Source organism: Aythya ferina (assembly GCF_964211825.1).
Source record: "Aythya ferina genome assembly, chromosome: 4".
Taxonomy (NCBI): Eukaryota; Metazoa; Chordata; class Aves; order Anseriformes; family Anatidae; genus Aythya; species Aythya ferina.
Window position 1 is genome coordinate 50,359,419 of NC_140300.1, and position 17,956 is coordinate 50,377,374.

The following is a 17,956-nucleotide window of genomic DNA, read 5'->3' on the forward strand; positions in this document are numbered from 1 at the left end:
TTCTGGTCTGAATTGATGCAATTTTGTCACGCTAGATAAATGTTCTACTTCCGATGATGTAACTACACTGAGCAGCTTTCTACTAATGTATGTTTACAGAGGAAAAGAAGTTACATGTTTAGTAACTCTGTCATAAAGTTTTATATGGTTGGTGCTGCTGACCTTCAACTGCAAAGTTTATAGTCTCATGCATTTCTATTGTAACTCTTAACACTTAAGAGATCACGAACATCTAGATCCAGGGTGAAAGAGAAACGAGTTACTTCTTCACCCATGTTTTTTCAATTCCTTTATACCACATAAAAATAATTTCACCTGGTTTAAAGCTGCACTAACAGTCATTGGCCATTGCCTGGAGCCTCTGAGCAAAAATACTGTCACTGAAATTAATAAAACAATTTCAGATTTAACTTCATGAAAAAACATCACCTCACCTGTGCTCTCCTAGTCAGGAAAATATCTATGTATCTTAACAAAGTCCCCTCAGGGCTGAACTGAGCTATTTCTGACTGCTGCACACCCCATTAGATGAAGAGCATACTGATCACAGACCAAAGACCAAATGGTACCACAGTTACCAGAACTCCGAGCTGTAAAACCTCACGTGCCTTTTTGGGCTCGTTATGTTTGCAGAAGATCATAAGAAACAAACTATATTAAAAAAGTTTATGAAAATGATGAGGGACATGAACCTGGTGTAAAAGGACATCTATGAGAGTAACCTGTTTCAAAGACGCTTCAATATGAAGAACGTACATGCTGTAAATCCCTATAGTTAACAAAATGGCAATACAATTTTGACTTTCATTTTATTTTATCCCCATTTCTCATTTTCTGATGAATCTCATAAAAGGAAAGTAGTATAAAATGTTCTGGCTTTAGAGGAAATATTTAAAGATAAAACAACATTCTCTCTGTGTTTGTTTGCCTACGTAGAGGAGGTTTGCAGGGACTGGCGTAATAGCTTTCTGAGTAAAGATGAGGAAAAATATAAACACTGGAAACATCTGGTGACACAGCTACCTTGTAAGAAAATAAAGCTGAGACAGGTGTAACAGAGCTTCAGAACTCATAACACTAGTAAGTACTATGCACCATAATACTGATTTCCAAAAAATTAATTTCTTGAATTATAGTGTGGTATTTCATACTTAATTCAGGTTCCAATTTTACTCTAGATCACTGATTTCTCTGTACTTTCCAGTTTGCTCAAGAAAGATTTCTGACACAAAAAGAAACACCATATGTTTGTCAAAACAAGTTAAAACAATGCCTACAAATTTGTACCATACTTCTGACATCTAAGAATTACTACTTTAAATAATCAATCTAGTCCATCATCAGATCTCAAAAAAATAAACAAAAAATCCAATTTCAGATAAAAGAAACAAATAGTAAGTAAATCCATCCCACTGCTTAGCTTTACCATAAACTCTAATAACTTCCCAGAGAATTAAGCTGTGTACCAGATGCTTTAATACCTCTCACAAATAGGTTATTCAGCTTTAGTTTTAATAATATTATCTATATAAATGGCCTTTCTAATACAGCCTGAAAATCTAGCCTCAGTAATTTTATCTTGCTATGCATTCCAGAGCTTTTTTATGCTTGTCTGATTTTCTTTTTTCTACTTAATAATTGCCACCCTCCCATTTAATTGAATCTCTGCACTGTTTTGCACACTGCAACATGGGATTCATCTGGAAGGGAAAGCAGAGGGCATCACACAGTATGTAATTCACCGTAGAAGCCCGGCATGTAGGGCAGCACAGAGGTGCCTACCTAGAACTCCAGGAAGCAATGCAGCAAACGAAACAGACAGAGGCTATAAATACACATGCAGAGATAATCTCAGATGAATTAGCCAAAACAAAGTATTTTGATTCAGGTCAGTGAAAGTGAAAGTTTTTTTTTTACCCTCCCCTCAGAAATGGAGGGAGAAGAATAAAAACCAAGTGAACAACTTACTCAAGAATACAATTTGTTTAAAAACAGAACTAAAATCTCAATCAAACCCATTGGCTTAAGAAAATAATGGCACTGTTTTCACTGTGCTCCAAGACACAGCAACAAATTAAGAATTCCCTTATACACAATAAAGCAAAAAATTGATTATTTTTTTTTTTTAATCCCATTGATATGTATTCTAATTTAGACCACCAGGTAGGATTTCTTAATGAAATGGATGACTTAGTTTGTTCTCTAGCTCATGTTCATCTTCCATTTTTCCAAGCTGCAAAATACATTCCAAAGTCTATTTTTATAGACTTATTTAATATCATTATTTGAACAGTAAGTAAACAGGCATAATTAAAGATAGAGACCACCTCTCACAAACGTCAGTGAACATGTTCTCATTGACCTCAATTGAACAAGAGAGGGCTCCACACAAACTGTAGTCCAGTTTAATAAGACATTATCCTTTTAAAATCCTAGTAGAATGAAGGCTCAAAAAAGGTGGGAAAAAATTACTTCATTCACTTTCTGCAAAAATCCTTAAAAATACACTGTTTGTAAAAATTTATACAACAATTCAGGAAGTACAGGGTTAGCTGCCTGCACATCAGTGAGGTTTTCAAATTTTATGATAGTAATTATTTCAGCATTATGAAGATTTTTTTTTTCCATTTTTCCTTTTTTCTTCCCTTCAATCAAGCACTTCTCTTGATAAATGCCAAGCATAAAACAGTAAATCACAATGTCTTTTGTTTCATCCCTATGCTTGATTACTCTTGGCAGGTTTTTTGGTCTAATGAGCAAGCTGTTTGGCTAAAGCTACCTAAGTAAAGCAACTGAAAAATTCAGTTGTCCAAACTGAAAATAACTAAGCTTGAAAATCAAGTAGATGTATGTTTTGAAACCAGTACAAGTAAAAGCTGAACACTGATACATTTTAAACCTGTTGTATAAACAATGTGCATAATTTTACAGCTACAGGAATTTTAGCTGCCACTAGTATATTTATTTAGTGAAATGTTCTTTCAGATAATCAACAGTAGGATCTGTAAATGTATACAAATTACTATCCTTCATCTGCATTAAACTAGAATTTTAAAAGCAGAAGAGAAACTTTATTATTGCTTGAGAGTAACTTGCAATGTGTTAAAATAAAGGTTTCCTAACATTCATGCTGTCAAATAGTCCAGCTACACCCGAATCAGGCTCTAATGTCACAGTCCAACTCTTTCTAACTCTAAAGATTCACTCACTTTCAAACTAAAATCTGTTTGACAAGCAAGATTGTTTTAAAACATCAACTATGGAAAATACTATCACATTTTAAGAAGAGATAAGCACTGCTAAAATCTAACTACAGTTTTGCTTCATGGAATAATGAATTTAATTAAAATATTTTTGATACCTTCCACCTTTCCTAGGAAAAAATGGAGTTTGACACAAACATTTTCTTGCAAATCTCTAGATATCTGTAGTCATACTTGTCACGTTCTGATGTGATACATAATGGCACGTAACAATAATTGGTACCTCTTCCAGCCAGTTAACTGAAACTACTGTAGACAACTGCCTCGCATATCTGAAATATGAATTCATAGTTATAATTTTATTCTGCACTCCACAAACATAGTTAAATCCATGTCACTCTCAGTATATACCAAAAACATGCTCTACAGTGGATGGGACATCAAAATCTGAAAGTAAGACAGGACCAGCAGACATGATGAAGTTGGACCTATGAAATACTTAGAATGTTCTGAGTCCTTTACTCCCCAACAGGAAACTGAATAAAAATTCTTTCAGTTCTAACCAATATGTTGGTAACCAGTTCCGTATGCCTACGTGGAATACATGTGCGCACACACATGCACATAGCATGTATTCATATTTATTCTAAAAAACAGAAGAGCTGAACTATTAAATGTGCTGAATTTCACATGTTCCATAACATTAGTATTTTCAAGTCTCCTGGGGAAAAACATTACTCATGTCTTAAAGTTCAAGAAGCTATACTGCTATACACATCTAGAAAACCTGGAGGAAAAGAAGCAAGAGTTACACTAATAAACTATCATCTTTATGTAGGAACAGAAAGAATAGGAACTGTAAACATTTAGTGTATGAGAAAAAGAAAGGAAAGAAAGATATAGTAGCTTTTGACTAAACGCAACATGGAGGTCCCTGAAGACCAGCTACCTAGTTCTTACTACGTTTACATACTTACACTCTGGATTAAGACAACAAATACAATCTGATTTTTATACCACAGTGAATATCCAAATGGAAATTTGGAAGCCGTTTCTCCATCTTTCTTAGGATTTAAATTGGCTTCTATTCCAACACTGTTATTTTTTCATTAAAGTAATGGGCCACAATTACTGGCAATATACACAAGACAACGCCTTGAAAATGGTTGAAGAGATTTCTTTTTAAAAATGAAGTGTAACAAAGATTGATCAAGTCCTACTCATTGTCATATCGGGGCCAAAGAAGTATTTACCTCCAAATCATGTTCACATGAGCTTAAACATCATTCTTCCTTATTCTGCTGCAAAACAGCATAGATTTTCTGCCTACATCATCTGGAAATATTGCAGATAATTACTTTCCTGACACCAAAGGCCTTAGAAATCAAGTATTTCTTGATCTATGCCACTGTCACACAGCACAACCTCCTGAAGCCTGCAGTGCTTTTGCCCAACTAGAATTTTCCGGTTTAAAACAACCTGTATCAGGCAAGCGTATCATCAAATCCAATGGTCCCTTTGGGCCGTAAACAAAGAGTTCCTTGAGTTTCACATGTGCTTCCTAAATCTGACCAAACTGGTTAACGTATTCCTCTGCTTAAGTCTGGAAGGGCCTTATACAATGGATTACTGGCTTTGATGCTCTGCATACCAACGGATTGATTCTGTTTACAAGCATCATTGTTTAGGTTTTCTGCAAGAGTAATCACTTAGTCATGAACACAACCACCAAATCCTTACAGATACATGCATCAATAAATATATATCCCACATTCTTCACGCTAATAACTTTCCCCAGTTTTACTAAATAGCTGTTAAAACACAGGGCATTGTCTGTCCTCGGAAGCATACACTGAGGTGTAGGCTCTGCTATTATCGCTGCTAGACAGATCTAGCGATAGAATGAACTTCATCATTAATGCAAACGCAACAAATGTCAAAGGAGTGTATTTTCAGCTGGAGCCAGGCCCGATTACAAATGCAATACATAAAGTTACTTAATAACTTGCAGACTTTTTTAGAGAGATGCTGAACAAGCTGAGAACTGACAGTCTACTTTGACCCAATGATTGCACATCACACGAGAAAATAAACTAGTTCATGAGGATTTTCTGCAGAAAAACAGCAAGCACTGGATAACCAATAGTAGCAACATATTAAGATAATAGCTTCCATAAAAGAAAAGGCAAATCATCCAAACTTTTTGGCATCTCTTTAATGTATTATCTTACCTTGTGAAGATATCAACAGAGTAATGAAAATATCCTCACTGAAATGTGAAAACTTTGTCCTGGGTTAGAATTTCATGCCAGCCATCTTTGTGTCCTATCCAAGACTCCTACCTCACTCTGCACAACCTTAGATAAATCAATAATTCAACTGATAATTTTTGCTACTGTAATGTATCAGTGTGAAATGGGGTGAATTGGGAAAGCAACAGTGAAAAATCATCAGAAGAAATATCTATCACGTAACTAAAGATCATTCACGTTAAGTAAGGATGATGCCCAATGGAGCTTTGAACACTATTACTAACCACAAGACTCTTTTAGAAATTTAAGACATATGAAAATAACATTTAATACCATATAGTATGTTAGAATTTACCATTGTTGCCTTCATACTTGTGTCTACAGCAAACAAGGCAGATTTTAGCATTAAGCACAGTCAAAGTGAGACTGGTAAATCCACATTCAGAAAAAGAAGCTGTTCATCTGTGGTTACTAATGCATTCAGATATCAGAGAACCCCAGCATGGCTGAGGCTGGCAGGGACCTCTGGGTCCATCTGGTCCAACACCTGCTCAAGCAGGGCCACCTAGAGCAGACTGTGCAGGACCATATCCAGGTGGCTTCTGAAGATCTCCAAGGAAGGTGATTATGTGCAATTAAAACATATATACAATAGTAAAAACATGACTGTACACATATTTTTTTAAAAAGGTCTACATTAGAAAGATACCCATAAAGAGAAATTGAAGCTATATTACTAAAAAGTATCTTTCATGTACTGGTAGGAAAGAGAAAGAAATACATTGGTTAGAACAACCTTCCTTATACTTGAAAATATAGGAGTTGCTCTAAAGCTATGTATGAAAATAAATAAACAAATAAATAGCTGTTCGTAGAAGGGAATTTCCTTCCTTATTTCCTGAATCGAACTGTAGGCACCCAGCACCTCTCGGTGGGCATTAGTGGGAGGGAAACTATTTAAACCTAAGCGCCTATTTAAAGGAAAGAGTTAAGCCTGACAACTGGCCAAGAACTGCAAAGAAATTAAACCAAACTATTACTTCTTCTTTCCATAGCTAGTTATTACAAATGCTTCAAAGATTATCAAGTAACAGAGATGGAAGACATGGGGGGGAAAAAAGAACTGATGTTGTCTAAAAATAACCTATTCTAATTGCACTCGTATTCTGCTTTTTTCTACATTCAACTTCTCCTGATAATACACCTCTTGCTCCAGACATCTTTCCATTCTGATTATAAATCCAAGACAGACTATGCAGTTTCTGTTACCACCTATTAGTGTATTACAAATCTATTTACACTACACTATAATAAGCACAGATGTCTAGAGTCAATCCCAATAAGATTTAACGGTAAGACAAGAGAATACTGGGTATCCATATCCACTAAACAACCCACAGCAAATAAAATAAAGATTATTCTTCACAGAAAGGAGATAAAGATAAGATGAAACGATGTTATCAGCTTTCCTTTAGATTATGAGGCCAATCTAAGGGAAAGCACATTACCGTTTACTTAACTCCTCAGCGTTAGCTATATAAAGAGCTTCCAAGCTAATGCCTTCCAAGAGACAGTTAAGAGTTCAGTATTAACAATTGTTTGAGGTTAGCAGACTGTCTCTGCAGACAAAAAAAGTATTTGTTACAAGAAACATCAAGCAAAAACAGACTGGAGGAAAACTAACCAGGTGAAAGAAAAAGGAATCCATATTTGAGAAGAAATTAGAAGTATATATACAAATCAGAAGCCTTTACCCAAAATGCAAGAGAAATGAAAAGTTAAGATTTCCAATACAATTTACCGGGTTCAGTTAAAAAGTGATGGACAACTAAACAGGTTTTTTAATTTCATTAATTTTAATACAAATTCCTAATATTTTCCTATATTTCAAGGTTTAAAACACAGTGGTCAAGCCTTAATGTAGTTATTATAACTGTAAGTATAAAATACTCGTTCTTCTTGTCAGATATTCCGGGTTGCAAAGTTCTTCCTCCTTCACTATATTAATAAAACTAAGATGATACAAAGTAAAAGTCACAATGGAAAAAAAAAAAAAAAAAGAGAGAGAAACACTGACAACACTTCAGAATAGCTGATAACCAGTTGTCAAATAACCAGTTGGCATGTGTAAAACTGAGATTCAGTGCCTCTATCCAGAAAGAAACTTGAAGTTTTTTTCTTGCTCATCCTTTTCTTCTTGCTCTAACTTAAGCCTAGGACAACTTAATGAAGAATTTTATCATTCCTCTTCTGCAATTCCATTTTTTCCATAATTATAATTTTCTATCATGTATGTAGTAGAAGAGCTGCCCCACCCACTAATAGGGAAAGAAGTATATTTATTTACCCTGAATGGTAAGAAGTATGAGACAAATAAGCCTAATGAACCAATTTTGACAGCTAATGACTTAACCTCATCAATGAAAGACTGGTGAGTGCTGTGCTTTCCAATCCTAAAGACTTCAGAGAAAGTATTTTCATGATCCTTTTTCCATTCCCTTTCCTTCTATCATGTGCATATTATTGACCTACTTACTATATACAATCCTTTTCTTTTTAAGCAAAAGCTCACTTTAAGATCACAACTGGCTGCTGGCTGTATTTTAGTCCAAGATGATTTTGAAGCAGCAAAACTACTTTTCAAGATCTACAATAAATTGAAAAAGAAAAAAAGCCTACATCCTAGTCTGTCATTAAACAGACTGCAGAGCAGCTAGTTTCACAACAAAGTTCAGCAGTATGTACCTTTAAAGAAACTACATTTTTTGTATAATGACATAACCACATTTTACATTAATTGTATACGGACATTATGAAAAGAGAATGATCTGTCAGTTCAGGGACAGATTGGAAAATATCAAGAAAACAAGTAAAGAAAAGAAAGAAAACAGACCTGGACCAAAGAACAAGCCACAAAAAAGCCTACACTCACAAGTAATATATACATAGCCACTAAGTAATATATAAATAACATTAATCCACACTGAAAGAAAAGTGAGTGCCAGCATTCAGCCAAACTGTAGTCTTTTGGACCACATGGGAGGAATACATTTTACTATTGCCACAGGATTCCAGTAAAAGTTTCTTAGGAAGTTTTTTACTATTATTATTAACAGAAAAGAAACTTCTTTAGGGGGTAAACCTAAGTCAACTCTCAGTTTTCACTGGTCAACTAAATAGCACAGCATGTACCAGTCACCCTGTGTAACAGCATTTATTTAGAATCATGGAATATCCTGAGTTGGAAGGGAGCCACATGGATCACTGAGTCCAACTCCTGGCTCCACACTGGACCACCCAAAAATCAGACCATATGTCTGAGAAGTGAAAATATTTAAGTCCTATTGTAACAATATTTAAGTGATATTGTAATAGCAATATAAAGTTTTGATCCACATAGTCTAAAATAAATACTATACTGCTATAACTAGAATGAAGACCCTCCAGATGATTATCACTTCACAGTTTTAAATCGGGTATTTGATGCCAATCCCATTATCATTAATTCAACAAAAATGTAACTGCAAAAACATAACTGCTCTTCTGAATTTAGACTGTCAACCTTCTTAGCCTTAATACAAAAAAAATCATTCATTTAGACTAAACATAGCTATCTGCAAAATCCTGTTAAAAAAAAATAATCTGAGAAATATATAAAATAAGAGGGATTCAAGCCAAATTAAAAAAAAAAAAAAAAACTTGTTTAGCAGAAGCCCTTCTTCTCATTAAATCAGGTTATCAGAACTCTACTCCAGAAACACAAAAACCTTCCAAATACTTGCACAGTGATCACACAGCAAAGTGAAAAAAAAAAAACTTGTGATTAATCCTTTTTAAAACAGCCCTCAGCCTTTTTGGTTGCAGAGAAGTGCAGTCACATGGCCAAATAGTCATGCAGAGATGTTCTGCTCACAACACTAAAGAAACATCAGGTGTAGAGGTGGTGAGGTGCTTTGGTTGGGGGGGGGGGAGTAGGGTAAAGAGAGGGGGCATTTGTTTTTAAGAAACCTTAAGCCTAAAAACAGACAGAAGAGTAATGAACACAAACAATTACACAATCTGTATTGAGACTTAGTATTTGTTTCACTTCTTTTCCAAACACCAAGGCTTAGATTTCACCAAGGAAGAAAAACATTCTTCCACTTATCTCCAAAGGAAGCATCTGGGAAGCCAACATGAGTTGCCCAAACTTGCCAAGTGTTTTTACATTTGGAGGTGAAGGCACAATGAAGCGGAATAGAAGCTAGCATTAGCAGTGCAAACTTCCCATTCATATCCGATAGAAGGTTTTAAGGTCTGTTACTTGAATTTTGTCCTACATTTTTTACCTTTGATAATTGTATCAATGCAGCAGGATGACAGTAACACTGTAGGATGATGCAATTGATCATATTGATCAACAGATCATACCATTTCAAAACAATGCTATGCCATAGTTGAGTTGATTGGAGTTCATTTATATACAACAAGCATGTTTCCTTACAAAGTTCCTAACACATCTTAGATTTACAAGTACAAGAATTGTTTAAATTATCACCTTGTTGAAGTGAAAAAGTAAAAATCACTAATAAGCAAACCAGATCATCAGTAATGCTCTACTTAAGCACCAAATCAAATTTAGCACATAAAACATTTAATATATGACCTTTTTCATTAACACCCATGGACATGTTGCAAATACCAATACTTAAAATCAGGTATGCTAAAGAATGCTGTTTCATGGAATTTTGAAAAAAAAAAAATAAAAAAGTTTCTGAAAGTCTTTCAGATAGCAATATAATAGACAGTTGTGTGAAATTTTGTCAGACTGGTTGTAAAGATCACAAAAAAAAAAAAAAAAACAACAACAAAGTGATTATAAATGGCAAAGACACTACATTTGGTTTTAACTTTAAAATTAATATTATTATTTAGAATCGCATCATAGAGAAAATAAACTCTTCCTATATTTTGTTTTCCTCCACAGATTCAGAGCATTATAGGTAGTGAATGTTTAATGTGTAAGATTTAGGATGTGAAAAGTTAATAAGTTTAAGTGTAACGCCATTATTCAATTACATTTTTAAAAAGGAATAATCTTCATTCTAGACGAAGTACTTATATTTTTAATATATTTTATAAAAATAAGTCCAACTATCATGTATGAGACCGTTAGCACAGAACACCATAAATATAGCAAAATATGAAATAAAAAGATGACTCCAACTTAGTGCCTACTAAAGAACCTCAATTCCCAGCCATGAGATAAACAAGGGATATGAACACATGGGCTAGGACACCCCAGCATCATGGCTGCTGAAGCAGCCTAACCAGGCAGCTTGAAGAAATATAAGAAACATTAACTCCAAGACTTAGTTAGTGACAAAAGATCTGCTGCTACTCAGCAACTGGACCACAGGAGGAAGCAGAGTGAGTTAAAATCTCTTCCTCTCCAGCAAACAAACAGAGCCTTGTACATAATCATACGTATAAGGTGGGGGAGCTGATCTCTGCCTAATGAAGAATACGTTTCCCCTATCCCCATCCCACCGAGTCTCACCTCTAAGAGCCTATTCTCAATTTTTGCACAAGAAAAGATGTGAAAAGAGCATCTGATGTGCACTCATCTTCCCACTGTTCCACATTTAAGCAAAGTAAAGCAAAGTTCTTTCCTAGATTTATTTCATCAATTTCAACAGATTTGTTGGAATGGTCAAGATCTTTCAGAAGAACTGAAGAGTCATTACAGTTCCGACTGTACAAAGTACTGAAACGATGTCAGCTAATATTAGTATCATGTTAACAACAAACTTTACTGACAAGCCTGACATTTTAGAGGTTGATAAGATTGGTTTTTATTTATTTATTTATTTATTTAAAACAGAACAAAATCTCAAAGTTATATTCTGGCTTAGTCATTGAGGAAGGGAACACTTACAAAGCTTATGTTCTTTCTCACTGTGACCTAAAACTCTTAAGAAACTGAGTCAATGACCAGAGTCAGGGTCATTATCTTCCACATTAATCAGTCTTGTCAGTTAAGTCTAAAGTTAAGCCTTTAAATACTTCTTTTCACACCAGAATTCAATCTCACCCATATATCTGTAGGGTATTTAAAGCCTACAACAAATGTGTTGCTTTGTTCAGAAAACACAGAATTAAATTACAGATGTATACAAGGCAAGGCCCATGTTTATTTTAACTCTTCAAGACAGTTACCCCTCCATATTTTTAAGGTGTATTTGCATCATTCTGTAACAGGGGGGAAACATTTGAATCACTGATCAAATTGCTAATCACAAATTCAAGACCTACAAATTCATTCAAGTAAATTTGCTAATCATATAAAACTGGAGGATGTTAATAAAACTTCTCCACCATGTTATATTTAAGGATGATAATTGATCAGCTGATCAGTGCATTTTACAAGATGTTTTTCTATAACTCATGATTGTTCAGGTAGATTAACTCCTAATTTATTTTTTTCCAGCTATGAATTACTGAAAGCCATCCACACTTTAAAAGGAGAGCCTTATGAAGTATAAGGCTCATCCATAAACATTCCAGATCAAGTAACAATCAATAGGATATAAGCATTCTGCACAAGAAGTAAAAGCAGACTCCTCTCTGAAGATCCAGTCTTATAAAACTTAAACAGTGTAAAAATAAATAAGCTAGAGTATTTGTAAGCTGCTTCAGGTGAATCAGTATGCAGTACTTTCTCAGAGCAGTCACTTCTAAAACCCTTGGGGACATCTACTTGTCACAGAATAAATTATCTGGCTAATATCCAATATTACAGTATATGTCAGTGGGCACCCAGGAGACAGGCATTAGGCAGCACTTAGCTTCTTCAGCCTCGCAGGGTAGTCCTTACATAGATGACTTTGCCCCATTATAGAACATAACTGATGTACTTATTTTGGTGCTTTCCAGCAGCAGCCTTTCATCCTAAAACATTTATATGGCACTGCACATTTTTTTCTAAAAACGCAAGTCCCGAGGTACAGCACACTGAACATTTTTCATGTGACTATTACATTTTAAGCTGTTCCAAGTAAACAAAAATGTCTGAACACTAACATGAGTGTTGTCACACGCTAAATTAATTCTGTTTAATAGAAGCTATTGTGGAATTAAGTTCTCCCACAACTCTAACAGTAATTCTTCCTCCCTAGTTACTTAACATAAATAGCCAAGTTCGCATCCCACATGCGGCATATATATAAAGCTGAAAACCACATACATGGCAAGTACACTATAACTCTCATAAAAATACGAGACTCCTTATAAATAAACGAGACTTCTTATAAAAATAAGAGACTTTTTGGAGCCCTCGACCTCAGCTTGCGATGGCAAACCAGTCACCGGCAAGCTGCAGCACGAGGAACCTGTTGACACCGAAGTTGCGAACCAAAGCAAAGAAACCCAGCAAGCAATGCAGAGAGACTAAGGAGAGATTGATTTTGCCCGTGTGGAATTGAGGTTATTAGAAGCGACATCAAAGAACGCAGGACGGCCTCGTGAAGACGCGCTGGGCTTTGCCAAACTTACAACAAACTCCTCAGGAACGCGAGGCGCTCCCACGGGGGGGACAGCCACCGGCGGGTTTCGTAACGGGAGGGATTGGGGCCGGGGCGGCTCGGGGGCTCAGGCACTGCCTGCCAGGCGCTCCAAGCCCCGCCGAGGTGAGGGCGACAAGGTGAGGAGCCTCCTTGCCCTGCCCTGCCCTGCCCTGCCCTGCCCGCCGCCATCCCACAGCGGGGCGCCCCCTCCGCAGCCCGCCCCGCCGCTGCCGCCACCGCTGCCGCAGGGCCCCGGAGGTGCGAGCAGGGCGCGGGGCGCACCCCGGGGCACAGCGGGCCCGGGCTGGCCGCTCAGCGGCGGCATCGCGCCGGGAACTGCCCGGCGACACCTCCCTCCTCCTCCTCCTCCTCCTCCTCCTCCTCCTCCTCCTCCTGCTCTCGCAGCGCCCGGGCACCGCCGGGGATTTAACGAACCGGAATGAAATCGGGGGCGAAAATAAAGTTGCGGTTGCCCCCGTGAGGGGCGCTCCCGGGGAAGGGCTGAACTTACGTCTCGGAATTTGTTCCACTGCCCGACCTCCTTGTCGTACTGCGAGATGGTGGTGAGCCACTGCTTATCGTCCAGAAAATTGCCGCTGTCCGGTCTGCCCCCGGCCGCCGCCGCCGCCAGCACCGGGCTGCACCAGGCTGCCGCGCACACGCACACCAAGGCTGCTGCTACCTTCAGCATCTGGGCGAGAGGAGACACGGCAGGGTGGGGAGGGCGGGTTACCCACGCCGCGCCCGCCCGCAACGGGCAGGGGTGCGGAAGGGGCAGGGGGAAAGGGAGCCCGGCGCGCCGCATTGAGGGGGAAGGGAGGCGAGGCGAGAGGAAGGAGAGGAAGAGGAGGCTGCCCAGCCCGTCACCTTGCCGCGAGCCCCGCAACCGCGCTCCTCGCCGCGGCCGGAAAGGCTGCCCGCTGCCTGCTGCCTGCCCGCTGCCTGCTGCCCGCTGCCCGCCCGCGCCGCCGCCCGCAGCCCCCCGCCCCGCTCCCCGCCCGCCCGCCCCCCGGCCCCGCCCCGCCCCGCCCCGCGCCGGGGCTAACGGTCTGAGGTGGGGGGGGGATGGCTGCCGGCCCTGAGGGGCCCGAGCCCGGCGCTCGTCACGCCGGTGGTCGGGCTGGGAGCCGCGGCTGCCGTGCGGCAGCCCAGCCCTGGGTGGCAGCCGCCCTCCTTCCTGCGCTGGATAAATGTGATTTGGAAACGGGCGAGGTGCGGAGCTGGTTCGGTTTCCTCCCTGGTGGTGCGGCTTGCTCCATATTTGATTTGGAGCTCTGTCAGCCAGCCTGCTGACCCAGTTCACCGAGCGCTGCGATGCGCGCCTTATTCCCCAGACTCGCGCTGCTCACCTCTTTTCGGGCGTGCGTCGGGTGGGTGCCCATGGCACAGTGGCTGGGGGAGGCAGTGGGGGAAGACGAGGGGCTGCCCCATGCCAGCCCTGCAATGTGGGCACGGCACACAGGCTGCGGCCAAGCCCAGCAGCCAGGCTGGTGATGCCTCCAAAAAAGCACAGTTGGGGCAAAAAGTGCTGTGAGGAGCTGGGGAGGGAAAGAGCAGCAAAGAGAGCCAACGCCAAAGTTGGGGGAAGCAGGAGGTGCATTGCCATATCCACTGCAGCCCACCACACCAGAGCCAATGGATATACCCAGGGGAACGGTGGCGTGTGGAGAATCCACACCACAGCACATCTTCCTGAAGGCCTTCAGCCCGTGGAGAATTCATGCCAGAGCAGAGGAAACATGACAGAAAGAAGGAGCAACAAAGAGAAACCCTTACTCAATGACTGGACCCCTGTTACCCTCCCAAACCCATCATGCTGCCTGGGGCATGGGGAGAAGTTGAGCCTGGGTACAGGGGGAGGAAAGGTTGTTTTAATGTTCATCTTGTTTCCCACTATCCAAATGAGCAGTTACATTAATTTACATTACGTTGGCAATAAAGTAATTTTCATCTCAATCCACAAGCTTTCTCATTCCTGGTCTTCCTACTCTGTCTCCTTGCCCAGCCTGTGAAGCAGGCAGTCAGGCTTTCAGTTCAGCCTAACCCACCAGAAGGCTGCTAGGAGGTGTGTTAAGAGAACACAACACTCCTGGTGCATTACCTGGAACTGTACTCCACGGTAAAACAGTTACCTTTGGAGCTGAAACTAGGCTCAACTCCGTCAGACATTCCCAGATTCAGTAAGGAGAAAAATGCCACTTTATGCAAAAAGAGGTGTGAATATGAGATTGTGAGCGATCCTAGCAAGTTTTGAGTTTGGTCATATACTGTAACTATAGAGAGATACCAAAGTATGAATTAAGTCCCCTAGCCTGCATCTTACACCACATAATACATATCATTCTGTTCCTAAACCTGTATCACAAAAATCAATGAGAATCTTGTCACCAGTCTGATAGATACAGAGGATGACTGCAAGATTAAGATTTATGTCCTGACTGAAAATGCAGCCTACCCAGAATAATATTATATTCTCTAATAAATGAATCAAAAAACTCAAGGCAAAGGGATGGAAGGACTGTACAGAGGCTAAACAAGAATCAATATCACAGCCATGTTATTCTCAGTGGGGTTATAGAGTCAGTCCCTTATACAATCACTTTCTGACAATCCAGTTTGTGTTTGTCAATCTTCATGTTAATTTCCTACAAGCCTCTTTGCCCTTTGGCAAAGAAGAAATTTCTCTATAAAACTAATGATCTTTCCTTTTTTTTTTTTTTTTTTTTTTTTTTCCCCTTGGTATAAAACACTTATTTAAACTTTTAAAAAACACCCCAATCCCCAATTTTGTGGCTTCATTTACCTAGCAATCCAGGTAATTTGTTTTGGTTTTGCTTCATCTGTATTGCACTTTTTCAGCTATGATAATATTATTCACTACTTTAAGTTATGGTGCATCTTTCCATAATTGGAGAATAGCAATAAAAGTGGCTGGGATTTGTTTTCAGTAAAAATTCTTAGAAAAGTGAGCCCTGATGTGGTTTGGGTTTTACAAAAGTTTCACTGCGATTTGTCTAAAAAGTGATCTTCCACACCTATGACTACAGTTTCTACTGACAACACATACTAAATGATCAATTATATGTAATTTTGCCTGAACCAAGCTATTTGAAGCCTTTAATAATTCTAAATGTATTCCTCGTAACTTTAAGCACTCTGATCTCCACATAATTGGTTTAAGAGCCTCATTCTGATCAAGGACTTTACACAAGTTGGTAATTCCATTTCTTCAAGCACACAAAAAATGATGCTTGATTGAAATAGCATTTTGAAGACAAAACTAAGTTTTTTTTTTCTTTTTATTTTTTTTTTCTCAATAATTTCACCACTCTTCAAAGATCTAATTTTTGTATCTTGAGAATTATTCTTTATTTTAAATGTACGTACATTTCTCACAGAAAGTATATCTTCATTCTTACATACTTATGTGCCTAAAAATGGTATCTTTAAGATATGTCAGGGAATCCAGTACCACTGTAGTGGTAAGAGAATCGAATTAATGGTAGCAAGTACATAATTTTAAACTGAGATCATAGTAACTGAGCTATAGCTCTTTTCATTATTGTCCTGTTAAGAAATACTGATATTATTATTAAAAATGTCTTTCTTCTCAATTTCAAAATTCAAAATATGATGTTTTCCAAGCTTTCAGTAAGATAGATCTTTCAAATATTAAAGCTGATTAGCTGATGGAGTCAGGGGGATAGCAGAGAAGATGGTGTAGCTGGTAATATACACATACAACGGTAGTAGATTGTCATGAACAATATGGATGTTGCTTATGGAAAAGGATGGAGAGAGGGAAAAAAAGGGAGTGTGTACGTAATTATGTATGTTGTATGAAAGGGTGCTGTAATCTGTAATAGAGATGCCTAGAGCTGCACTGGAAGAAAAGTTTATATGCATAAGTTGATAATGAAACAGAAGGGACATACTGAGAAATTATTAAGAAATACAAAGAAATTTATGCCCTGAAAACAGTGTCTTAAAAGTGCTTAACCCCCTTTGTGCAAATGAAGAATATATTCATTTAAGGCACTAAAGCATGAAGTTTATGCAAATACAATAATATAGTCCTTGCAGTTAAAAATCTTTTTTTTTTTTTTTTTTTTTTCTTGAAGAAACTCCCAAAGGAACATGTAGCCATTCCATTGCCCACAAGCAAAACCAGCTATATTTTGTCAATCCTGGCAGATGTCAATCTCAGTCTATTCTTAGACCGCCATTGAGTCCCAGTCAGTGATGGAAACTGCACACTTAATCTATGTCAGTGACTTCTGGAAGTCTGGCTCTGGAAGATACTTCCAATACTTTAGCTTTTCTTCTTTCAGTTTAAGCTTACATCTGATGGTCAATCAGCTTCACCATAAAAATGAAAAACAAATTACTATCTTCCTCTGTTCTGTAGTCTTTTCTGTATTATCAGATTCCCATTCCATATTTCCTGTCTGTGTTGTTTTCTATCATATTTTTACCCTATTCTTTCGAGCTTGCACCATGGCTTTGAGACCTCTGATCATTTTCTCTACTATCCTGTTGAATTTCTCAAGTTGGTCTCCCTGTTTTTTCATCATCAGTGCTTTGAACACTGGAACACTTTGTTTATGCCTACCCAGTGTTGATCAGAGCAGAAGGATTGCTTCATAAAAATAAATTAGTTTAACTTGATATGATTTCTTGTGTCAAATCTATGCTGTCTGCTATGCATCTTCTTGTTACCATCCAGATGCTTAGAACTAGTGTACTGAATTACCTGTTCCTGTGTTTTCTTGAAATTGAGAGTTGGACAACAGGAATTTAATTTTCTGTTCCCTTTTCAATACAGTCATTTTGAAGGTACTTTTCTTAAAACTTAAAAAGTAAAACCATTTACTTTTCCTACAGTCATCTGTTACCCTACTTGTTCTCCACAGTTTCTCAAAAGCAACTGCTAGCAAATCTGACACTTTTTTTCAAG

General features: G+C 38.5%; 1 protein-coding gene across 1 annotated transcript in view; it reads right to left on the reverse strand.

Annotated features, from left to right (window-relative positions):
- The window catches only part of SPOCK3 (SPARC (osteonectin), cwcv and kazal like domains proteoglycan 3), a 195,793-nt gene extending 181,818 nt beyond the window's left edge, over window positions 1–13,975 (reverse strand). The window contains exons 1-2 of the mRNA XM_084517911.1: window positions 13,867–13,975; window positions 13,511–13,690 (exon numbers count right to left, since the gene is read on the reverse strand). Coding sequence (XP_084374037.1) covers window positions 13,511–13,690 — 180 coding nt within the window. The 5' untranslated portion in view covers window positions 13,867–13,975. The remainder of the gene's footprint in view (window positions 1–13,510; window positions 13,691–13,866) is intronic.
- Between the last annotated feature and the right edge of the window lie 3,981 nt (window positions 13,976–17,956).